Here is a 23,552-nt window from a genome sequence, read left to right as displayed (position 1 = left end):
GGTTGTAAGTGCTGATAGCCTCTCATCTTCTTCAGAGGGCCCTGTTGTAAATGCTAATGTCTCCATGCCATTGGTGTCCAGAGGGGAAGAATTGGCTGAATTCGCACAGGAAGACTTGCCTGTTAAACTGTCTCAGGTGCCCACTCCCCTGGATAGTGTGAATCTGACTAACAGTTTTCCAGCGCATATATTTGAACCGGCTGTGTTGTTAACACCACCCAGGCAGAAGAGCAACTCTGGATTCTCTCCCTTGCAGGACGGTAAGCAGGCTTCCTCTAAGCTGTGTGACAGTTGTTTTTTTATGCTTTATATATGTAACATATGGTGTCCATTGTTACCCTGTAAACGGAATTCTGAAAGATATTGATTGCCACACATAACCTTTAAGCTAAAGGAGGATTTTTCAGGGTAATTTTTATCATGTGTGTTATACCTATGGTGAAATGTCACATTAAATTTCATTAAGTATCTGTTCTATTAGACATTGTAAATACTAAATCAAACCAAAAGATCAAAGTCCTCAGCATTGAAATGTGGAGTAAGGGAAATCCTCTTTTCCCTATGGTCCAGGAGCATAGGAAAGGGTAAGAAACAGATTATACTCCAGAGAGAGAGTAATGAAAGTTTAGCTAAGGAAAGATAGGAACTGTGACTATAAGGATTTTGTAAATCAGATTTGGTTATTAACCCCTTTATCACTGAAACTTGTTTAGCTTAGTCAGTTGAGGTAATTCTATAATGAAAGTTGATGGACAATTAAAAATAGCTTTCAGGTCACTTTTTGCAGGACATATATAGAGTTTAGAATAAAATTTTAAAAATTTATTGTTAATCCTTAGCCCAGAGGTTCTTAACTTGGGGGTTCCTGGATGGTCTTCAGAAGTACCATGGAGTGTTTCATTGTTTGGAAAATTATGTTTATTTGTCCACCTGTGCATTTTTCTGGAGCTATAGAGCCTTTTTTTTTTTTTTCATTTTCAAAACAATTCTTCAGTCAAAAAACTACCTTATACCTTAGACTCACCTCCATTGTTTTTAGAAAAATGTTATTCAGCCCTGATTTGCATACATTTTTATTTCTTTATTTTCTTCAAGTGTTTACTTTCTTACATAGGGGAACAGAATAATAACTTTTACTGTCATTGGAACTTAGAAATTTGGTCAGATTTTCTGTACCTTTTCAATAAAGGACATGAAGAGGCCATAAGGGTTAAAGAAAATGACAAGTCCTTGCCATTATAAAATTTGTTTTGGCATTTATTATGCGATTGTAAAGTCTGTCAGATCTTTGTGGTGTAAGGAGACAGTGCTAGGCTGAGGGTCAGAAGTGCTAGACTCTTGGCCCATCCGATGACTATCTGGGAGGCTTAGAGCTAAGACACTTACCTTCTCTGCATTCATTTTCCTAGCTCCAAAATGAGAGATTTTTCTTTTATCTTTAATGTTCCTCCAGCTATACAGTTCTGTGATTTGGTATTTCCTCTTCAGAGGCTAGAGAGTATTACTAACTCTGGCTAGGAAATATTTAGGAAATATGATTTCAGTTCTGATTTCTGTTGAGGTTAGATTTTCATTCCTCAAAGTAACCTTTCAAATGTTTACATGGTATTAATAAGCTTGTCTAATGATCTCTTTTGAGGTATTGTAAATTATTTCCCACTGGTGATAGTAAGATAACTTGAAGTTCTTTTTTTTTTTTTTTTTTTAAAGTAGGCTCCACTTTTAGTGTGGAGCCCAACACAGGCATGAACTCACGACCCCGAGATCAAGACCTGAGCTGAGATCAAAGAGTCGAATGTTTAACGAACTGAGCTACCCAGGCACCCCTAAGTTTTTTTAAAGAAACAATTACCACAAATATTTTTACTCTGATTACAAATATGCTAAATGTTCACTAAAGCAAATTATTTGGGGACTGTTATAGACACCCCTTTGTTAGCAGGTTTGCGTTGAAAATAATGCCACACATTTCTTTCACAGTGTGTAGATGGAATAACCTTTGAACATGTATTCTTAGTTGGTGAAGTTTTGTCATCATATTTTTCGGCATTTTATTTAGAATGCTCACGTATAAAAAATTGTTGAGTTAAGCTGAACATGTGGATAAAGGTGGGAGATACATCGGGCCCTTTATTAGTATTTGGTTATGCTCTGGAACAGCTCTGTCCAGTAGAACTTTCTGTGATGATGAAAATGTTCTGTGTCTGCTCCATTTATTGTGGTAGCCACTAGCATAAGGGGGAACTTGAAATGTGGCTAATGTGACTGAAGAACTGAATTATTAATTTTATTTAACTTTAATGAATTTGAATTTGAATAACTGCATATGGCCAGAGACTGTTATAATGGCCAGCATTGCTCTAGAATTTCCCATTATAGATCATTTCCTTTAGCTACTGTTTGACTTCTACTTTCTTTTACAGCCACACTTTTTGAAAGAATAGTGTATATATGCTGTTTTCATTTTCTTATCTCCCATTCTTCATTTTCAAGCATCAGCTCTAATTTATATTTTCATGTGGTTAAAAAAAGCACATACAAAGGTCTCTTCCTCTTTCATCTTTAGGCCTGCCCTAAGAGGGATGCATTTTTTCCCAGTTTGATTTCTACTTATCTTGTGGTGGTTGCCATAATTAATATAAAATATTTTTATATATTTTTTCTTAAATGTTAACTTTAGACAATAATTATAGACTGTCCTTTATTAAAGAAGAGGGTTTAATGAATATTAACTCCTACTTCCCTTCTCTATCTAATTTGGATGATTATATTTTAATGCTTAATTCTTCTGTTGCTTAACTTTGTGACTTCAAATACTTTCTATGTCTTCTCTGTTAACTCTATGCAGTATCTCTTGGCTTTCCTCTACGAGAGCCGCTTCCCTTCTGGCTCTCCTTTGCTTCCATTTCTCACCTTCATTCAGCCTACACTTCCTTTTACCGTATCAAGTTTGGTGACATTTACTTTGTTCCATTACCGCAATTATGTCTTCTGTGTCTTGTCTATAGGTGGACACTGAAAGTTGAAAACAAATGACTGTTTTGTCCTATCAATCTTTGTGCCACAGGAAGGAAAAAGTTCTTAGTATGAAGATCAAAGTGAATTTCCTTTATTTCATTTAATCAGTTGCTCAGAATATTTAAGTTTGCTCTATATTTATACTGACTTTCTTGTTCAATTTTTGTTTTTCCCGGAGTTTCGAATTGCTTTTACCCTCTTGTTTACACATGAATAATATCTTCTAGTCCTTTAGTTACTGTCTGTGGCATGGAATCCGCTTTCATTCCAGAGATAATTCCCAAAGCTCTTTGACCCCTGCTCCAGTCGGCACTGATTGCTTGCTGGGCCCACTGCACACCTCTTATCCTGGGACTTGCTAACGTCACACTCCTGGGTTGTATCTACTATTTCCTGGATCCCACTTCTTCCTCTTTGGTTTTCTCCCTCAAGTTTCTGAAAGAAATCATCAGAATGGGTGTATAGAAGGTAAACCCTAAGTTCTTAAAAATCTGAGAATATTTTTACTTTTCTATTACACTTGGTTGATAATTTGGCTAGATATAGAATTCTAGGTCCATAATCCTTTACCCTGAGAAATTCGAGGCATTGTTCTATTGACTATTAGTATCTGCTGTTGCAGTTGAGATGTATGATGTAATATCTAACTTTTATTTCTTTGTATGTGATGTACTTTTTCTCTGTGGAAGCTTTAGGATTCCTTTATTTTTATTCTGACCTTGCATAAGGTGTGTCTAAATATGTTTTTTTTTTTTTTTTTTTTTCTCCTCTCATTGCACTATGAGGCACCAGTGGGACCTTTTGGACTTGAAGACATGTGACTTTCTGCAGTTTTAGAAAATAGTATATTGACCTTCTGGAACATTTTCTATAAGCCTTATATCTTGCTTCTTATATTCTGGAAGATTTTTTTCACTTTATAGTCAAGCCTTTTATTTTTTTTTAATTATACCAAATTATATTTTTAATTTCTAAGCAAGAGACCTTTCTTGGTGTTTGATCGTCCTGTTTTCTTTGATGCTTATTACAAATGCATGGTTGTGGCTTGGTTGGTTAAGCGGCTGCCTTTGGCTCAGGTCATGATCTCAGAGTCCTGGGATCGAGTCCCTCTCCCTCTGTGTGCTCTCTCACTCTCTCAAATAAATAAATAAAATTAAAAACAAACAAACAAAAACATTGCATTATCTTCCAGGAACTCTCTTCTGAGTATACCTGTTAGAATTTTATTATCTTCTGATCCGAATTTTCCTTCTCTTCTTAGTCTTCTGTTCTGTTTTCCTTTCCTGGTTCTTCTCTTTTGTGCTGGTTGTGTTGGTTTTCCTCGTATGTCTGGTGATTCTTTATTGCCCATCATAGTTAAGAATAAATGACTAGACTGAATGTTATAGGTGGTTGGCATAGGTTTTCTCTTCTGGGGTGTAGGTTGATCTAGGTCTGTTTTCCCAATAGGCTTTCCCTTCAACAGTTGCTTTGTATATATGGACATGCTCTGTTAACTGCAGGCTTCCTTTTAGGGTATGTAAGTAGTATCCAGCTATTTCACTGGGGCTACCACATTTGCTCTCCCCAATGCTGTTTTTTTTTGCTTTTGAGAATGGGTGGGGCAAGTAGTGAGCACCGCTTGACCAACATAACTATAAGGTAGATGAACTTTCAAGTTATTCTCCAATTTTTAGCCTACTTCTCACTTTCTCCCTCTGTACAGTCAGCTTTGAGCTAGCAGCCTTTTTTGGGTTCTCCCAAAGACTGGCTTTTACCTGTAGCTTCCTTATAACATATACATGTTCAGAACTGTGGCTTTTATTCAATTCATTCTTTTTTTTTTTTTTTTTAAGATTTTATTTATTTATTTGAGACAGACAGAATGAGAGACAGAGAGCATGAGAGGGAGGAGGGTCAGAGGGAGAAGCAGACCCCCTGCCGAGCAGGGAGCCCGATGCGGGACTCGATCCCGGGACTCCAGGATCATGACCTGAGCCGAAGGCAGTCGCTTAACCAACTGAGCCACCCAGGCGCCCTGTTCAATTCATTCTTTCATACACTTCCCATCCACTTTCAGTCTTCCAGAAATGTGTCTAAATATGTCCTTTGCTAATGACTCTTCCTAGACCATAATCTTTACTGATGTGGGTTTGTTTTTTAATTTCCTCATTGTCAGTGAAAGGAGGTGAGTCTGTAGTCTTGAACTAGGAGCTCTGTCTCCCCAATTCTCTCCCTAATAGGTCATTTCGCCTAAACTACTCCTAAGGGCTTCAGTGGCCTCCAGGTTAGTAACTCCAGTGTACTTTTCTTCTGTCTTTGTGTTTCTAGGTCTTAAGGTAATATATATGGATAACCACTCCCTCTTGGTTTCCTTCATACTACATTCTTGTAGTATTTCTCTAACCATTCTGGCTGCTCCATTTCAGTCTGCTTTGCTAGCTTCTCCTCTCTGTGCAGCTCTACATGTTGACTTCCTCATGTGTCAGTATTGATTTCTTTTCTCACTTGATTCTTTTTCTCTAGATAATCTCAGTCATTCTCATTGCTCCCAATACTGTCTATATGCCAGTGACTTCCAGTTTTGTATCTTTGCCTAGATGACTCTCTTGAGTTTCTGACTCACGAGTCCATCTGCTTAGACGGATATTAGGATAAATCATCAGGCACTTAAACTTATCCTGTTCAAAGTGGAATTCTTGATAGCTTCCCTTCCCCTAAATCTGTTCTTACCTTCTCCATCTCTATAAATCGTATCACTGCCCACTCAGTTGCGCATGCCATCTTGATCTGTGTGTTTCCTTTACTCCCTACTTCTAGTTCATCACTCTTAGATCTTTTGCCAAAATAGTTCTCAAATTTACCCACTTCTCTCCATCTCTGTAGCCAAAATACCTTCATTGGAGCTATCATCATCTTTCTCCTAGACTACCACAATGGCTTACTGGTCTCCCTACTTCCATTCCTGGATCTTCCAGTTAACACAGCATTTAAGAAATATAAATTGAGTCATTGCCAAACCTTCTCCATGTTTCATTGCTCTTGGATTAAATTATAAAATTCTTAACATGGCTTAAAAAGCTCTGTAAGAAATAGTTTCTGTACACCTCTCCAATCTCATATTTTTCCAGTTCTCCCTTGTTGCTGTGTTACACTAAATTGGCCTCACTTCTTTAATTTTTCCTATTTTGGGGAGTTCACATATGTTGTTCTTTCTGCCTGTAATGTTCTTTGCTCTGCTTTCTGCCACATATGTAATCATTTTTAAATTTTACTTCTTCAGAGATGCCTTTCCTGATCATCTTCAGTTTACGGTAGGTATTTATACTCCCTCCACCCCCAAGATTCCCAGATATGAGTTAATACATGTATTAAAATGTGAACTTGGCAGACTTTTTTACAAGGATACCAATAAAGCCTTAAGGAATATAAAAGTCTCTGTATTTGATTGTTTGATGTGGCATTGCTGGTATATTCCCTGCTAAAATAATTTAGGCATTTAGAAGCCAGACCCTTCTATTGGAATACACTTCTCATGATGAATAATGAGATGATTGTGGTGCCAGTCTGTGGCTAAATGATTGCATGTTTATTCTGTTTTAATTTTATCTACAGTATTGAGGAGGACTGTTCAAACTCGTCCTGCTCCAAGAATTCCTCCAACTGTGGAAATAATTGAGAAGGAACAAAATTGGGAAAAAAAGACCTTACCTACTGACACAGACAATCAGAATTCAAGTGAAGAGAGTCGTCTCTTCACTCAGAGGTGGAGGGTGTCTCACATGGGGGAAGATCTGGAGAACAAAGCCCAGGCTCCTTTTGTTAACCTCTCACAGCCCTTCTGTAGTTCCCATTCAAACACTCAGCAGACCAGAATCCCCGAGTTCTCAGAAGAGCCCCTGGTACTGGGAGACGGGCAGCAGCTTAGAACAAATGAGGCGTTAATACAAAGAAAAGACATCATGGCACGAATTGCTGAGTTGACACTGCAGAATTCAGCTATCAAGGCACATCTGAATAATATTGGGCCAGGAGGAGAGCAAGGGGATGGAGTTCGGGAATTAAACAAACAAGAGACAAGTCACGTGAGCGACATGACTGCAGTGAGTACCAGTTAAGGGTTGACTAGGGACATTTAGGAATGTAAGTACTTTGCTGGAGCAAAGTGATCCTGGATATCTTCAAGGCTGCTGGTAGAAGGCTTATGCTTTGTTTTGTCCTCATCACGAAATAAGAAAAGTTATTTATCAGTTTATTTAACACATACAGTAAAAGAGGACAACATAAAATAGAAAATGAGGAAAATGAATGAGAAAAATAGGACAAAGGTAAAATGTGTAGGAAAGCTGAAATTAAGCTGCAAATGAAGTTATAAATATAAAAGGCAGAATTAGTATGAGTTGAAAGCCTGCCATACAACTACATTTTAATTGAAAGCATTTTTACTCTTACAGGGGCTCATACAAGAGAATTAAGTGTAGCTGGCCCTCAATTCATGAGGAGTTAATTTTTTAGGACACAGAATGCATTTTCCTATAGAAATGATGTTTTAAAGGATTATTAAAGTCAGACTTTATGTATGAATCATCTGGAGATCTTGCTAAAATGCAGTTTCTGATTGAGCAGTTCTGAGATGGTACTTGTGCATTTTTGACAAGTTCCCAGAGGGTACCTGACCGAGGATTATACTTTGAATAGCAAAAATCTGCTTATTATAGTGAAGGAATTTTGTAGGCTAACCTGGTAACTTAAATCTTCATTTTCTTGTTCGTGGGGAGAAAAGGGATTCTAAATTCCAGCTGGGGAGTGTTTATAACACACGTTCTTATACTGGTCCCAGTGATGGGAGATACTTCCTTTTACCCCTTTGTGAGCCAGAGTGGCTCCTGTCAGGGTTCTGATAGGAGATGGAAGAGTGTTTTAGCAGTGGGAAGGAGCTGGGCAGCTTTATGGATTAGGGGTTCCAGAGGTGATTGCTTCTATAAAGGACTTTACCAATGGTAGATTGAGGGCTTTCATGAGGAAGTTTAGGAAGAGGTGGGGGTGGGGGATAAAGGCCACCTCTGTCAGCACAGGCTCATAGGAAGTAAGGGCAGTATGAGTGTGGAGTCACAGAAGGGACTGGTAGTCTTTTACCAGGAAGAAGTCTTAGGAGTAGGCAGTAGCCATCGGTGTAGATGTGTGTAAGTACAGACTGCCTTAATTCTGAGTCATTGGAGGCATTTCTGTGTTTGCAGAATTTTGAAAGTTATTCAAAACAGGTAACTCTTGGTTTTTAAAAAGGCAACAGAGTTAAAAATTGAGCTTGCCTGCTTTTCTAATTCGTATATAGATCAGGCTAGTGAGGACAATCTATTATTATTGTCCTCACCACCCTCTTTGTCATAATCTGAATTTCAGAGTGATCTTTAATTTAAACTGTTTTGCTTATCTCTTTTTTATTAATGTGCATAAGTTATAAAATAGTGATTTCTATTAGGAATTGTTTTATCCCAAAGGGTTATATTTAACTAAATGAAATAATCAAGAATGACACATATATTCCTCTCAGGAATTTTCATATTAAACTTATGTTATATTCCTTGGGTGGCTTTTTTACTCTACCTCTCATATTCCTTTCCGGTCACCACATTTCTCAAATTAGATATCTGAGGCCAAACATGGCTTGGGGCGGCTGACCCCTGGTCAAGAAGAGTGATAAGATTCCTAGAAATCTTTGCCAAATAACTCATGGTGCATATATGACGATTGGGATGATAGAAGCCTCTCTCGAGTACAGCAGATCCTCTTTTCTGTATTGAGATTCAAACCACAGATCTATCATTAATAGACCTGTTACTTAGAAGGCAGGTCACTAGCAGTACTGTCTTTGCTCATGGGATCTTTTGTGTACCTCAACAGACCCGAAGAGATTCGGGGAAGCTTTGTCCCACAGACATTCTCCGTGGACACAGGGACTAGAGGGCTTATGTGGTACGAGTATCAGAATGATTAGTATCCCTTTCCTTTAGCCCTAATTTTTCAATTAAATGACTTTTATTCTTTGCCTGCTATTCAAGGTTACCTATAGTAAGGGCTGTGAATACTAACTAGCTGGCTCTTAGTGGAAAAGTTAATTTTTACAAAAAGTCAAAATTGTTTGGATTGTTTTTAATGTGGAATTTGTGTCTTTTTTTTTTTTTTTTTTTTTTTTTTAAGACTTTTCCAGCAACACAACCTCTAATACCAAGTAGCATGGAGGAACGGATTGCAGAATTGAATCGGCAGAGTATGGAGGCTCGTGGAAAACTCTTGCAGTTAATAGAGCAGCAGAAACTTATTGGCCTGAATCTTTCCTCTCCACTGGTGTCACCCATTCCATCACCTCTCAGAGCATGGACTGGTTGGTCACAAATTCATGATTTAAGAGCCAGGCACATGGGAGTTTTCACTTTCTTGATTGTGCGAGTATATATTGAGCTGAAAGAAATCTCAAAGCATATATTTCAGTGCCTTCAATTTTACATAGAAAGAAACAGACCTAAGTCACAGAATAAGTGACAGAAATAAGACTAGAAGGCCAATCTCCTGGTAGAAAGCTATTCCATGGTGCCTGCAGTTAATCTTTGGTGTCTAAGTTCTTAATTTGCCTGATGTGTAAATGGGATTCATTACAGTGTATGATTCACTTAGGACCTATGTAGTGGCTAAGTATAAAACATCAGCATCAAAATGTTAATTTAGAATTTCATCAGCAACAAATTACAAGTTATTTTATTAAAACCAGTTAAAACATTTTCATTTGTAAATTAAACTTCCCATTCTGTTGTTTTCTTAAGAATGTGATAAACTAGAGGGGATTCTGAATAACAGAATAGTAACTGATAAATTAGTTGTCATAATATTTACATACAAAAAAATATTGATGAAATGAAGTAGATCTTAAGTTGTTCTTTGGCAAAAATTGAATTACTAAGACCCTAAGGGATAGAACTGTATGAAGGCTATAGAGAGACTAATTTTGGCCCAGAATAAAAGAAGGTTCTAATTGTGAGGGATAGAAAATAATTCTATCAGTAAGGAGTATGTTCCTTGAGGTGCTCAAGTATTGGTGTTTTAGAGGTATTCATCTGTCCTGAGGCTGGCTGAAGTAGGCTTTCTTTAAGGTATCTGCCAATAAGACTTAAAAAAATTTTTTTATTCCAGTATAATTAACATGTTATATTAGTTTCAGGTGTACAATATAATGATCCAGCACGTCTATACATTACTCAGTGCTTAGTGTGCTCTTAATTGCCTTCACCTGTTTCACCCATCCTCCCACCCACCTCCCTCATGAGACTTTTTCTTTCAGTTACAAATCATTCTTTTTTGAAACTTCAGACCTAGAAAGTAGACTCTTAAAAATTACTGGAAAATGACAGATAATGCATTTCCCCAGGGCCCTTTCTCTTTGCTATTCTAGGCTTCTTCAAATGACAGCTTAGTCTGCTGTTCTTCATAGTCACGAAGCGTAGAGGCAACTTCTGATTAAATCACTCAATACATTTGAACATCTACTACCTGCCGCCCTGTTCTGGGCCCTGGGGAAACTGCTTTGAACAGGACAAATCCCTGTCCAGCATTATGAGATAATGTTAGGTGGCGCTAAGTGCAATGAAGAAGAATAAAGCAAATTACTCTTAAGAATAATTTTGTAATTGGGGGGGGCACCTGGGTGGCTCAGTCAGTTGGGCGTCTGCCTTCGACTCAGGTCACAATCCTGGATCCCTGGGATCGAGCCCCACGTCAGGCTCCCTGCTCTGCGGGAAGCCTGCTTCTCCCTCTCCCTCTACCTCTCCCCTCTGCTTGTTCTCTCAAGTAAATAAATAAAATATTAAAAAAAAATAATTTTGTAATTACATTAGACATCTTCTGTTTCAATCGTTCTTTAAGGTTAAAAGTACTTCATGTCTATTATCTTATTTAGTCCCCAACACACCCTGAGAGTAGACAGAGCTGATGTTATAGCTTTTTGATATGTAAGTAAACTGAGGGAAAAGAAGTTAAATGATTTTTCTGAAGTTCTAAAGCAAATTGGTAAATTTGCAAACTGTGTTCTTTTCATTCCAGTGGTTATATCTCCAGAATATGCTTTTTTGGTAATATCTCCAAGATATTCCTTTTTAAAAGTAAAATTCTTGGTGTCACGGGTACCTTTGTGTGCTATGATGATAAAGATATAATCATATGCCATACAAAACCTCTTTGGTTTCTAGGGTAATGGAGGAATATGTTATACAATTAAATACGGTTTCATTACGCACTAAAGCCCTGAAGATCACTGATTTTAAGTAGTGATTCATAAGAGCCTCTGTGAAACTGTCTAGTATAGACATTAAGTCTTAGTAGATAGTAAATATTTGTTAATTGATAATCTAACTTGTGAAATATTGAAAATGAACACAGTTATACTTGCCATTGGCCATATGAACTCTTCAGCCAACTTTCCCCTCCTAAGTTAATGCCTTCAGGAATCTAATAATATAGTAGATTTAGAGGATTTAAAGTTTTATTGAATGACTTCAGAAATTTTCCTTTTTCTTTTTAATTTTTTTGAAAATTTTAGATAAGCTGTTTTTGACAAAAATCTTAAGATTTTTAGGGCTAGCTCTTAATTTCTGTTTTTCACTTCCAGATCTGACATGATACCACTTGTCTGAAGATTCTGGCTTTCTATGAACTGGCATGCTACTGAATTGACACTAGTAATTAAAGTTTCTTGTCTCACAGTTCATTTTGAAAAAAATCCTTCAAGGGTGTCTGTGGGCCATAATGAAAATATAGAAAGAATCTCCAAATTTGTAATGTGAAATTTGCAGTAAGATAGAAATCAAGTTAAATTTTTATTTTATTTTAATGAAAGATAATGAAACTAATATTTATTTTTATATTTTAGAAGGAGGAAAGAGGACAATTGAAGTATCTATTCCAGGAGCTGAAGCCCCAGAAAGCTCAAAATGCAGTACTATCTCTCCTACCAGTGGGATAAATACAAGAAGGTAGGGTTACAACATGCACAGTTATTTTAAAAAATCAAGAATGTGGTGTTTCTTTCTCTTTGTGAAAAAAGGAAGTGCACAGTATTTGACTTAGGTTCAGACAGACTCACTCCTGTGGAGAAAATAAAGCAATTGGAGAGAAGAATTTCTGGGGAAAAAAAAGAGGAGTGAGGAACAAGCCTTAAGTAGAACAGTGTGGGTTGGCTATTGAGGACAAAAATAGGATAATGGCACATATATAGAGTGCTTTATAGGTTATAAAATTAGGAGATAACATATGACGGGGGTACGTTGACCAGTAGTGTTTTTCTCCTTTACAATAAATGAAACTGAAGCTCGTTGAGCTAATTGGGTGGTTTGCTTAGATGGGTCCCATGGTTGGTAAAGGGTGGCACTGAGGATGGACCTGGCTCTTCTGTCTCCACTCTCTGTACTTACCTCGACACTGTGCTACCGTTCAGGGCTCTTTACTCCTCCGCTGCTGGGCCTTCCCCCCGCCCCTGCACATGCATCTTTCCCCTTTAGTGTTAGAAATATTAGAGCATGATACTGTAATGGTGGGTATTGTCATTATACACTCATCAAAACCCATAGAATGTATAACAAAAGGGTGAACCCTGATGCGAGCTATGGATGTAATTCATAATGTATCAGTATTATCTCATCAATTGTGATAAATGGAGCAACCTGATGCAAGGTCCTAATAATTCGGTGAAACTGTGTGGGGGAGTTGAGGGCTATATTGAAACTCTCTGTTCTTTACACTTAATCCTTTTGTAAACCTAAAACTACTCTAAAAAAGGAAGTCTAATAATTAAAAAAAAACAAAACAACTTAGGGTGGTAAAAATATGTTACAAATAATTTACCTCATTTGGACCTAACTCAGCCATTGCCAATACTGAGATTTGTCAGTCTTACATAATTTTTTGAAGGTTAATGATGATAGATCACTCTCCCACTCTCTTTTATTTCTCGTAAATAGATCTTCAGGGGCTACTAGTAATTCTTGTTCTCCATTAAACGCCACCTCAGGAAGTGGGCGATTCACACCTGTTAATCCAAGAGCAAAGGTATGTGATAAAATGTAATTGTGAAATGTGTGTAGGGGTCAGGAGAGTGGGGTGGGGGAAGGTGGCTGATTTAGTGATTTCCATTCTTTTTTTTTTTTTTTAAGATTTTATTTATTTATTTGACAGAGAGAGATAGTGAGAGCAGAAACACAAGCAGGGGGAGTGGGAGGGGGAGAAGCAGGCTTCCCGCGGCGCAGGGAGCCTGATGCGGGGCTCGATCCCAGGACCCTGGGACCATGACCTGAGCCGAAGGCAGATGCTTAACAACTGAGCCACCCAGGCGCCCCTAGTGATTTCCATTCTTAATTAAATTCTTGTTATCCTACAGGTGACATAAAATTCTCAGAAGAAAAGAATTCCTAATTCACCTTTACTAGAAAAAACCTTTAAGCCATATAGTCTCTTTTGTGTTCTGGGGTAGCTAAGGAATAAGATAAAATTCAATAAGATTTCAACATAGACTGGAAATTACTGGTTTCAGGCAAAGCATTCTAATAATGTGGCAGGACATACAGGTGTGCCTTGAAGTAGTAGTTACCTGAGATATTGGTTCCCTCAGTGCTTGCTGTGGCTGTGTGGGATTGGGTTATCCAGAGCCCTGGGGCCACTTTCCTTGTATGCTGTATCTGAGTGTGCCACTGGTTAGAGAAGTTGTGGTTAATCAATGCCATACATATTCTTCATGTGTTCTGATTTGCTGTAGATTAGACCAAATAGTGAGTGCTTCAGTAAATATTGAATAGTTATAGCCCAGATTAATTTATATTCTCAGATATCCCCATTGTCTAGCCCTAGAAGATTTGTCCTTTGCTGTTTCTTATATCCTAAAAAAGTTTTAATAAATAAATAAATAAATATTTATTTGAGAGAGAGAGCGCACACGTAGGCACACAGACAAATGGGGTAGGGACAGAGGGAGAGGAGAGAGACTCTCAAGCAGACTCTCTTCTGAGTGTGGAGCCCAGCCTAGGGCTGCATCCCACAACCCTGAGATCATGATCTGAGCTGCTTAACCGACTGAGCCACCCAGGCGCCCCTAAAAAAGTTTTAAAGAGGCTGTTTTAGGGCGCCTGGGTGGCTCAGTCGTTAAGCGTCTGCCTTCGGCTCAGGTCATGATCCCAGGGTCCTGGGATCGAGTCCCGCGTCGGGCTCCCTGCTCGGCGGGAAGCCTGCTTCTCGCTCTCCCACTCCCCCTGCTTGTGTTCCTGCTCTCGCTGTCTCTCTCTCTGTCAAATAAATAAATAAAATCTTTAAAAAAAAAAAAAGAGGCTGTTTTATATAATTTGCCCTTAGTTTCTGGAATTTAGTAACAATTTTAATTTACTAAGATCAAATAACTTTATTTTAAAAAGTTATTTTTAAAAAGTTGTACCTATAATTTGTATAAAATACTGGATTTAAATTCCTTTATTTAAAAATTAGGTTTCCTCAATCAATCAGGGGACCTGTTGACCAGGGAATCAGTTATTTGGGAGTGGCTCTTTTAGAGAATAAAAACTGCCAGTAGCAATTTAATTTTCAGTACCGTTTGATGACAAAGGATAGCTTCTGTGTACTTGGTCTAAATAATTATAAACCTTAAATGGGCTCATGTTTCTGATTACTTTCTAAATCCGTCTTGCATCTTTGTTCAACAGATTGAGAAACAGAATGAAGAAGGCTGGTTTGCTCTTTCTACCCACGTGTCATAAGTGAAGTTAGTTGTACAGAATTTTTTTTCAGTAGTATATTTTTGAGCTTCCACTCCCGTTTCCCTGCTCCTGCTTTCAAGTTTTCATTTCCTTTTAGATAAAACCTACAAAGATCTTGTAACTTAGTACTTATGGAACAAAGAATAAAGAAATTATTTAAATCTTGGATCTTTTCAAATAAATTTCCAACAACTAACCAATGTACAACCTCCTGTGAATAAAATTTTGATTATAGGGAAATTGAAGTTTTATATTCTAATAATTTCATAAGTATTGTAAAGTTTTGCTGAGTAACACATTTTTACCTTTATCATCTTTATTCAGGTTTTTTTTTTTTTTGGTCTAGTATATCTTAAATGATTTCTTTCTTTTATTTTTTTCTGAAGAATTAAGTTGCTTTGCATGTAACTTACAATAAAATGGCTCTGGGTGATTAAAGTCTGGCTTTCAGAAAAATTTAACATTCCCTTTGATTTCTTTTTGGGAGGGAAGTTACTGTTGTCCATGGCTTTTTCCACCGAGTGGAATGTATAGCTTTAAAAAGTAGGTGTGGGAACATCTGTTTATATTTGTTTATGCAGATAAGAGTGGTTGTATATATCATAAAATTCTTATACAGGCTTTAAATGTGAAAATGGTAATGTACATCAAATAAATAATGCTCATAGAGCTCGTGTCTAAATGCAGTAACATTGATTTAGTGTTTGAAACAGAAATGAGTACAAAAGGTTGCTGTCAACTTTCCCTCCCTGAATCTACTACGCATTCAGAGTTGTTTTCTTTTTTCTTTTTTTTTTTTTTAAGATTTTATTTATTTATTCATGATAGACAGAGAGAGAGAGAGAGAGAAACAGGGAGAAGCAGGCTCCCAAGGAGCAGGGAGCCTGATGCGGGACTCGATCCCAGGACCCTGGGATCATGACCTGAGCCGAAGGCAGACGCTTAACCATCTGAGCCACCCAGGCGCCCCAGGGTTGTTTTCTTCAAAGCACCTGTTTGACTCTCAGACACTGGCTTTTATTTTAACTTGCTTTTTAAATTATCTCTGTCCTTTCACTGGGATGGAAATTCTCAACCTGGTGTAGTGGGAGTAGGGCAGGGGAAACACATTGAAACTACTTGGGGAACTTTCTCAGACAACACTGTCCCTCCTCCTGGAGTTTTTCGTATTCTACGAAGTGTCATATGCAACTTTCATTTGGGCCTCTTCATTGTGGTGGCAAAAATACAATTTTTCTCTGGTATCACTGATTTTATTTACATGAAGTCATCTGTATTCATTTGCATTATTGAAGATTCTTCCATCTGTATTGTACTTTTTTGAAGCTTGGTTTTTAATAAATACTATCCCTGTCTGGAATATAAAACCGTTTTTTTTCTTTTTTTTTTAAATAAGAAACTTTTTTTTTTTAAGATTTTATTTATTTGAGAGAGAGCGAGCGAGCACATGAGAGGGGGGAGGGTCAGAGGGAGAAGCAGACTTCCTGCTGAGCAGGGAGCCTGATGTGGGACTCGATCCCGGGACTCCAGGATCATGACCTGAGCCGAAGGCAGTCGCTTAACCAACTGAGCCACCCAGGCGCCCCTATAAAACCGTTTTAATACTATTAATGTCAAGTTTTCTGCTTGGCTTGTGAATGCATTCTTTTTTTTTTTTAATTTTTTGAAGTTTTTATTTAAATTCCAGTTAGTTAACATGCAATGTAATATTAGTTTCAGGTGTACAATACAGTGATTCGACACTTCCATACATCACCCTGTGCTCATCACAAGTGCCCCCTTCAATCCCCATCACCCATTTCACCCATCCCCCGACCCACCTCCCTGCTGGTAACCATGTTTGGTCTCTGTAGTTAACAGTCTGTTTCTTGGTTTGCCTCTCTCTCTTTTTTCCCTTTGCTCATTTGTTTCTTAAATTCCACATATGAGTGAGATCATAAGGTATTTGTCTTCCTCTGACTGACTTCTCTTAGCATGCTATTCTCTAGTTCTATCCACGTTGTTGCAAATGGCAAGATTTCATGTGAATGCATTCTTTGGACTTAAATTTTTCTTAATGTTCTTCAACTGGTTGGCTGTTTACTTTTTTCCCTTATATTCCTTTAAACTTCAAAAGCCATGATTCTCAACTTTGGGAGCATTGAAAAAAAGACCAAACTGACTACCTTGAGCCCTTGGGATGACTATCTATCTATCTATCTATCTATCTATCTATCTATCTATCTATCTATCTATCTATCTATCATCTGTCAGAGAGAGAAAGTGCTTGTGAGCTTGGGACAAGCAGGGGAAGCGGCAGGCAGGGGGAGAAGCAGGCTCTCCGCTGAGCAGGGAGCCCCAAGCGGGACTCAATCCCAGGACCCTGGGATCATGACCTGAGCTGAAGGCAGATGCTTAACCAACTGAGCCACCCAGGCGTCCCTTGGCATGATATTTTAAGAAGCTGCTTAAGGTGATTTAATGTGCAGCCAGAGTTGAGAACCAGTGCTCGCTGGCAACCTGTGGAACTGACATTTAAGTACCCATCCTGCTAATACTTGTTTTTGTTGATAAACTTCGAAAGTAGTTTAAAAAAAACTCCAAGAATAGATACAGAGAAAGACACAGAGAAAAGAGCTTGCATTCTTAGGTTTTCTAAAGCAGTGCTTCTCAGCTTTGGCTGCCATTAGAGTCACATAGGGACCTTCTAAAATTCCCAATGGCTGAGTCTCACTCCAGACCATTTAACTTAGACTCTGGGAGTATGACACAAACAATATTTGAAGAAACCTCCTCAGATGATTCCAGTGTATAGCCAAGCTTGGGAAACATTATGAAGATATTTATCATCCCATATCATAAATTGGTACATGTTTGGTTTTAAGTAACACTACTTTGGGCCCTCTTTATCAGCTTTCAGAGCCAGCTGCACCAGTGGGTCTCAAAGTATGGCCCTGACCAGCAGTGTCAGGATCACCGAGGTACTTGTTAGAAATGAAAGTTCATGGGCCCTACCCTAGACCCATTGATCAGAAAATGTCTGTTTTAATAAGCCCCTCATGTGATTCTGAAGCATTCTCCAGTTTGGGAACCATTGATCTTAGCATCACAGAGGGGTGAACTCTGCTATATTTGATGATGTACTACATTTGTATTCACTTTTCTAGTCCAAACTCAGATTACTTTTATTTCTTGTGTTAGGACTCAAGTTTTTGGCTAATATATGACTTCTCCAAAATGCCCCAGGGGCGCCCGGGTGGCTCAGTCCATTCTGCCTTTGGCTCAGGTCATGATCCCGTGGTCCTGGGATGGAGCCCTGAGTCAGGCTCCCTGCTCAGTGGGGAGACTGCTTCTCCCTCTCCCTGCCCCTCCCCTGCTTATGCTCTCTCTCTCTAATAAATAAATAAAATCTTAAAAAAAAAAATAAATGCCCAGAAAGCTGCTAATCACTTGCTAAACTTTAATAAAATTTGCAGTTTTCCATATTACAGCTTGGGAGAGAAACTAGATTGATCATTAAATCCATTGTTAATGATACAGTCATTCCTATGCTGTTTAGTGAGATCATTTAAGTTAGCAGAATTTAATAATAATTTACTGTTTACTAAGTGCCAGGCATGGTTTTAGCCACTTCTCATGATTTTAAGACACCTTTATGAGGTAGATACTATTCCTTCTTTTGCAGATGAAGAAACTGAGGTCCCAGGAGCTAATAAGTACCCTCTCAAAGTCACACAACTTAGGCAGGAGGGCCCTGGGATGGCATATAGGAAGTCTTTGTACAAAGCCGACACTATGCTGCCATCTTACAGTGAATATGGTATGGAAGCACAATAATGATAACAATAATAATAATAATTATAGCTATTCTTATTGTGCTGTAACTGTGGTTATCTCATTAAAATCTCACAGGAAAACTGAGTTAGACCTGTTTGAATGCCACCCACCTCCCCTTTACAGATGAGGGAATTGAGCCCTGGAGGTGAAGTAAGTTGCCTAATGTCAGGGTGTATGAATGAGGTAAAGCAGGACTTGAAGCTCTTTTTTTTTTTTTTTTTTAAAGAGAGCACATGAGCGGGGAAAGGGGGTGGGGGGCAGAGGGAGAGGAAGAGAGAGAATCTTAATCAGGCTCCATGCTCAGCACAGAGCCCGATGTAGGGCTCAATCCCACGACCTTGAGATCATGACTTGAGCCAAAATCAAGAGTCAGATGCTTAACTGAGTCACCCAGGCACCCCTCTTTTTAAAAAATAATTATTGGACTCCTCCTAACTTGATCTAGCACAGTGGCTAAAGCTGCAAGTATTGCAATCAGAAAGCTTGGATTCAAATGCCATTTCTGCCACTTGGGCTGTGTCCCTGAGTAAATTATCTCATTTTTTCCCATTTGAGTGAGACATGATATATCTTAATAGGGTTGTGAGGAGTAAGAGAGGTGAGTATATGTAAATATGTTAAGAACAGGGTCTGACATAATAAGCATTCAGGAATGATGACTGCCAGTTTTTTGGTGCACAAATACACAATTTCCAGATTTTTAAAGATATTACGTAGTGGATTCTTTGTGGTTTTCTCAGATTAACAATTGGACCCAGTGCTTTAAAATTTAGAGATATTTGGAGGTTGAAAGAAAACATGTTGAGAATATTATTTGAAAATGTAACTAACATGCTGTTTAAAAATAAGTTTATCCTATGTTTTCTGACTTTTTGGACACCCTGGATATACCATTTAATAACAGTAAAGATAATGTTTTAAGTCAGGAGACTTTAAAAGTCAAGAATAGGGGCGCCTGGGTGGCTCAGTCGTTAAGCATCTGCCTTCGGCTCAGGTCATGATCCCATGGTCCTGGGATCGAGCCCCGCATCGGGCTCCCTGCTCGGCGGGAGGCCTGCTTCTCCCTCTCCCACTCCCTCTGCTTGTGTTCCCTCTCTCGCTGTCTCTCTCTCTCTCTGTCAAAAAAAAAAAAAAAAAGTCAAGAATACTTGACTAAAGAGAACATTTCAATACTACCAACAAATGCAAGGAATGAAGTTTTTGGAAAACTGTAACATAGAAACCAATAAACACAAACTATAATACAACCTTTTTAAAATCAACTTTATTGAGAAATAATGTATATATAACTGCATCTAAATTTAAAAAGAACAATTAATTGACTTTTGGCAGATGACACTACCGCCACAAGACACATTTTTGTCATCTCCAAAAGATTCCTCCTGTCTCTTCAGTGCATCCCTTGGTTTACTCTAGCCCTGGGCAACCACTGATGTGCTTTTTGTCATCATAGATTCCTTTACATTTTATCTAAAAGGAATCATACATTGTACTATTTTGTAGCTGGCTCTTCCACTCACCATAACTGAGATTCATTCATGTTATGTGTTTCAGTTTCTTCCTTTTTACTTCTGAGTAATATTCCATTGTATGGATATTTATCCATTTACCTGTCAGTGACCATTGGGTTTCTTTCCGGTTTTTGGCTATTGTGAATATAGCTGCTATGAACATTCACAGACAAGACTTTGTATGGATATAAGTTTTTGTTTCTCTTGGGTAAATACTTCAGACATGGAATGGCTTGATATATGTTTAACTTTTAAAGAAACTGCCAAGTGGTTTTCCAAAGTCATTGTACCATTTTACATTCCTAACAGCCGTCTATGAGAGTTCCAGTTGCTGCATATCTTCCACATTGGGTGCTGGCAGTTTTTAAAGTTTTACCCATTCTGGTGGGTGTGGTGTATGTGCATTGTGGTATGCATCTCCCAGAGGACTACTGTGTTTACTGGCCACTCACACCTCTGATACGGTATTCAAAGTCCTTTGCCCATTTGAAAAATTAGGTTGTAAGTTTTTTTTTTTTTCTCATTCAGTTGTAAGAATCCTTTATATATTCTGAATGCAAAGTCCTTTGTCACTTATTGCAATAGTGTACCCGTTTTTTTTTTTTAAGTTTTTATTTAAATTCCAGTTAGTTAACATACAGGATAATATTAGTTTCAGGTGTACAAGGTAGCCTTTTTAAAACAATGTTTGGTAACCAGTGACTTTAGGTACTTAAAATTCAGTACTGACCGCTGGCTGCACCACAGAGCAGCTAAAGAGCAAATTGCTAGGGGCGCCTGGGTGTCTCAACTGATTGGGCGTCCAACTTCGGCTTGGGTCGTGATCCTGGGGTCCCGGGATCGAGTCCCTGCGTCTGTCTCCCTGCTCGGTGGGGAGCCTGCTTCTCCTTCTCCCTCTGCTGTCTTCCACCCCAGCCGGATTAGGAGCTCCTTGCAGGCAGGAACCGTGTCCACTTGTATCCACAGCGTCTGGCTCTATGCCTGCCAATGCTAGTCACTTCAGTGTTTGTTGAACTGATGCGTAGCAAAGACGGAGAACGCTGGTTCAGCCTTCGAGAAGTCCGTCTGCCTCACAAGCTCTGCCTGCTTGTGCTCTCTCTCTCTCTCTCTCAAATAAATAAAAATCTTTGAAAAAAATCTTAAAAAAAAAGAGCAAATTGCTAAATCGAGAAATCTGTCAAGGTAGGCCTATACTTTGTGCGCCCAGCGACATGAGACCAAGGATCCCACAACATAAAATCATTTCCTTGTAAAAGCCAACAGAGATAACAGGAAAATAAACAACTCAATAAAAAAGCCTCGCGATGTATCCTTGCGGGTGATAGTGTGCTATCTGGGTCCCTTTGGGCCATTGTTTATTAACCGGCAGGTATCTAAGTACTCAAAAGTCATTTTGTTTATCAATATAACATTCTTGGGATAATTATAATAACATAAACTGTATATAAAACTAAAAGGGGGTAATAACCTGATAGAATGTTGGGCTTTTCTGTTTGGCTCGAACCCGAGTCACGTGCCTGGAAACAGCCGCGACCAAAGGCCGAGTTAAATTAGAGGGTCTCAGCGCCCCCGCCGGGGAATTTCCCCCGAAAGCCACCTCCAGGCGGCGCATGCGCCTCACGGCCCATCCGGCTCCGCCTGCCGGGAGGCGGGGCGGCGTTGCCTGGTGACCGCAGTAAACCGAGACCTGGGGCTGACGCTGGGACTAGGAACCCGCGGCGGCGGCGGTCGGTGCCTTGGGTGAGTTTGGAGCCGGGCAGCAGGGCAGTTCCCACAGCCTCCCCCTCAAATCTTTTAGCGAATCAGGGAGTAGGGAACCCCACTTGGACTTCTCGAAGGCTGAACCAGCGTTCTCCAGGCTCGCTGAGAAGTCCGTCTTTCCTAGGGATCAGTTCAACAAACACGGAAGTGACTAGCATTGGCAGGCATAGAGCCAGACGCTGTGGATACAAAGTGGACACGGTTCCTGCCTGCAAGGAGCTCCTAATCCGGCTGGGGTGGAAGACAGCAGACCCCAGGAGTGCCGGTTAGACGGCTCTAAGCCGGAAGCAGGGAGTCTGGTGAGAAAGTGCCTGGGTTCCGGGGTCAAGCCGACCAGCTCGCCCCACACTTAGCTGTGTGACACCTGTCAAGTTGACCCCTCTGGACTTCAGCTTCCTAATATCTAAAAAGAAAGATGATAATGCTTACTTCATGGGGTTCTTGTTACAATTAAATAGGATATTGCAGGTAACGTAGGTAGCACATTCATGGCACGCAGTACGTGCAGAATAAATACTTGTTGCACACAAGTAGATATAGTAGCATACACGTACTCACTGTGTCCAGTCCATCGTGAGTTGTCTCAGGTGGCTACTAAGGCTTCTGAGAAGAAGGGACTAAGGAAGGGCTAGGAAGCGGGAAGTGACTGGAGATGAGCTACAGACCCAAAGATGAGGGACCTTTGTGCCACGCCAGGGAAGCTGAATTCTTATTCTGTGGCAATGAGGAGCCATTATAGGTTTCAAACAGGAAGAGTAGCACATTAAAGCTGTGTTTTGGAACTACAAGAGGCAGGGTAGAAATGGACTAGAGAAGGGAGAGACAAGGTATGAGGCTGTGGTGATTGTACAGGTGAGACCACATAACCAGATGAAGGTGGTGACAGTGGGAGTAGAAGGGAGAGGATGAATTCAAAGGGCTCAATGACTGTTCACTTGGCAACGGGACATAGAAACCAACTGCATGGGTGAGCGAGAGGGAAGGATTCGGAGTAATTGCTCTGCTTTCTCATCTGGAAATTGCACCTAATCATAGAGTTGTTTTGAGAAATATGTGAAACAGTATGTGCAGAATCTTTAGAAGTGTGTTTGACACATGATAAACATTCAGAATACATGGAATATTATTATTCTTTGCACAGTGGTGTTTTACATTGTTAAGTGAAAGCTGAGCATCTGCTTTAAACGACAATCTCTGAGTCTTAACATGGCCAGCTCTGGCACACAGTGTCCGAGTTTGTGCGACTGAAGACTGACCCTGGAATCTGGGGAATGAATCTAAGTAATGTCAGTTTAGGGGCCACTCCATCTGGTTTCCAGCAAACCTCCTTCAAGCAACACATGCCTTTGCACCACGGTGTGCTATGATTTTTTTTTTTTCTTTATATTTCCTCAGGGTTGACTCAAAACTTGATAGTCTACTCAATGAGTTGGTTAACGGAATTAGCCATAGGCTGGATCAATGAATCTGAATCTAATAAAAGTACATTTAAGATAGTTCTGCAAACAGAATCCAAACCTAACTAGTTCAGTTGTATGAGATGGGACATAGTTGAGAACACACAAGGTATGGTGTAGTCATTCTGGTTGGTTACACGCTGATTATGATGAGTCAGTATATGATGAGCCTACCACCCCCCAACCCTGGAAGATAATGCAATATTAGGCTGCCTTAAAGGCATATA

General features: G+C 39.2%; 2 protein-coding genes across 5 annotated transcripts in view; both read left to right on the top strand.

Moving 5' to 3' along the window:
• The window catches only part of SPICE1 (spindle and centriole associated protein 1), a 53,728-nt gene extending 37,594 nt beyond the window's left edge, over window positions 1-16,134 (top strand). For 3 of the 4 annotated variants that reach the window (XM_064591022.1, XM_045902884.3, XM_054504187.2), the window contains 6 exons: window positions 36-260; window positions 6,613-7,100; window positions 9,196-9,379; window positions 11,915-12,017; window positions 13,002-13,089; window positions 14,727-16,134. In XM_064591022.1, the coding sequence (XP_064447092.1) occupies window positions 36-260; window positions 6,613-7,100; window positions 9,196-9,379; window positions 11,915-12,017; window positions 13,002-13,089; window positions 14,727-14,780 (1,142 nt within the window). In that variant the 3' untranslated portion in view covers window positions 14,781-16,134. Of the gene's footprint in view, window positions 1-35; window positions 261-6,612; window positions 7,101-9,195; window positions 9,380-11,653; window positions 11,724-11,914; window positions 12,018-13,001; window positions 13,090-14,726 lie in introns of those variants that run through there. The other variant, XR_010411499.1, reaches the window with a different exon arrangement.
• Window positions 16,135-21,593: 5,459 nt separating this feature from the next.
• The window catches only part of CFAP44 (cilia and flagella associated protein 44), a 140,813-nt gene continuing 138,854 nt past the window's right edge, over window positions 21,594-23,552 (top strand). The window contains exon 1 of the mRNA XM_045902872.2: window positions 21,594-21,847. The gene's annotated coding sequence lies outside the window, so the exon portion shown is untranslated. The remainder of the gene's footprint in view (window positions 21,848-23,552) is intronic.

This window comes from Mirounga angustirostris, unplaced genomic scaffold, assembly GCF_029215605.1.
Source record: "Mirounga angustirostris isolate CCGP_5_RB_7025 unplaced genomic scaffold, mMirAng1.0.hap1 SCAF_1, whole genome shotgun sequence".
Taxonomy (NCBI): domain Eukaryota; kingdom Metazoa; phylum Chordata; class Mammalia; order Carnivora; family Phocidae; genus Mirounga; species Mirounga angustirostris.
This window is presented reverse-complemented; position numbering and strand designations above follow the sequence as displayed.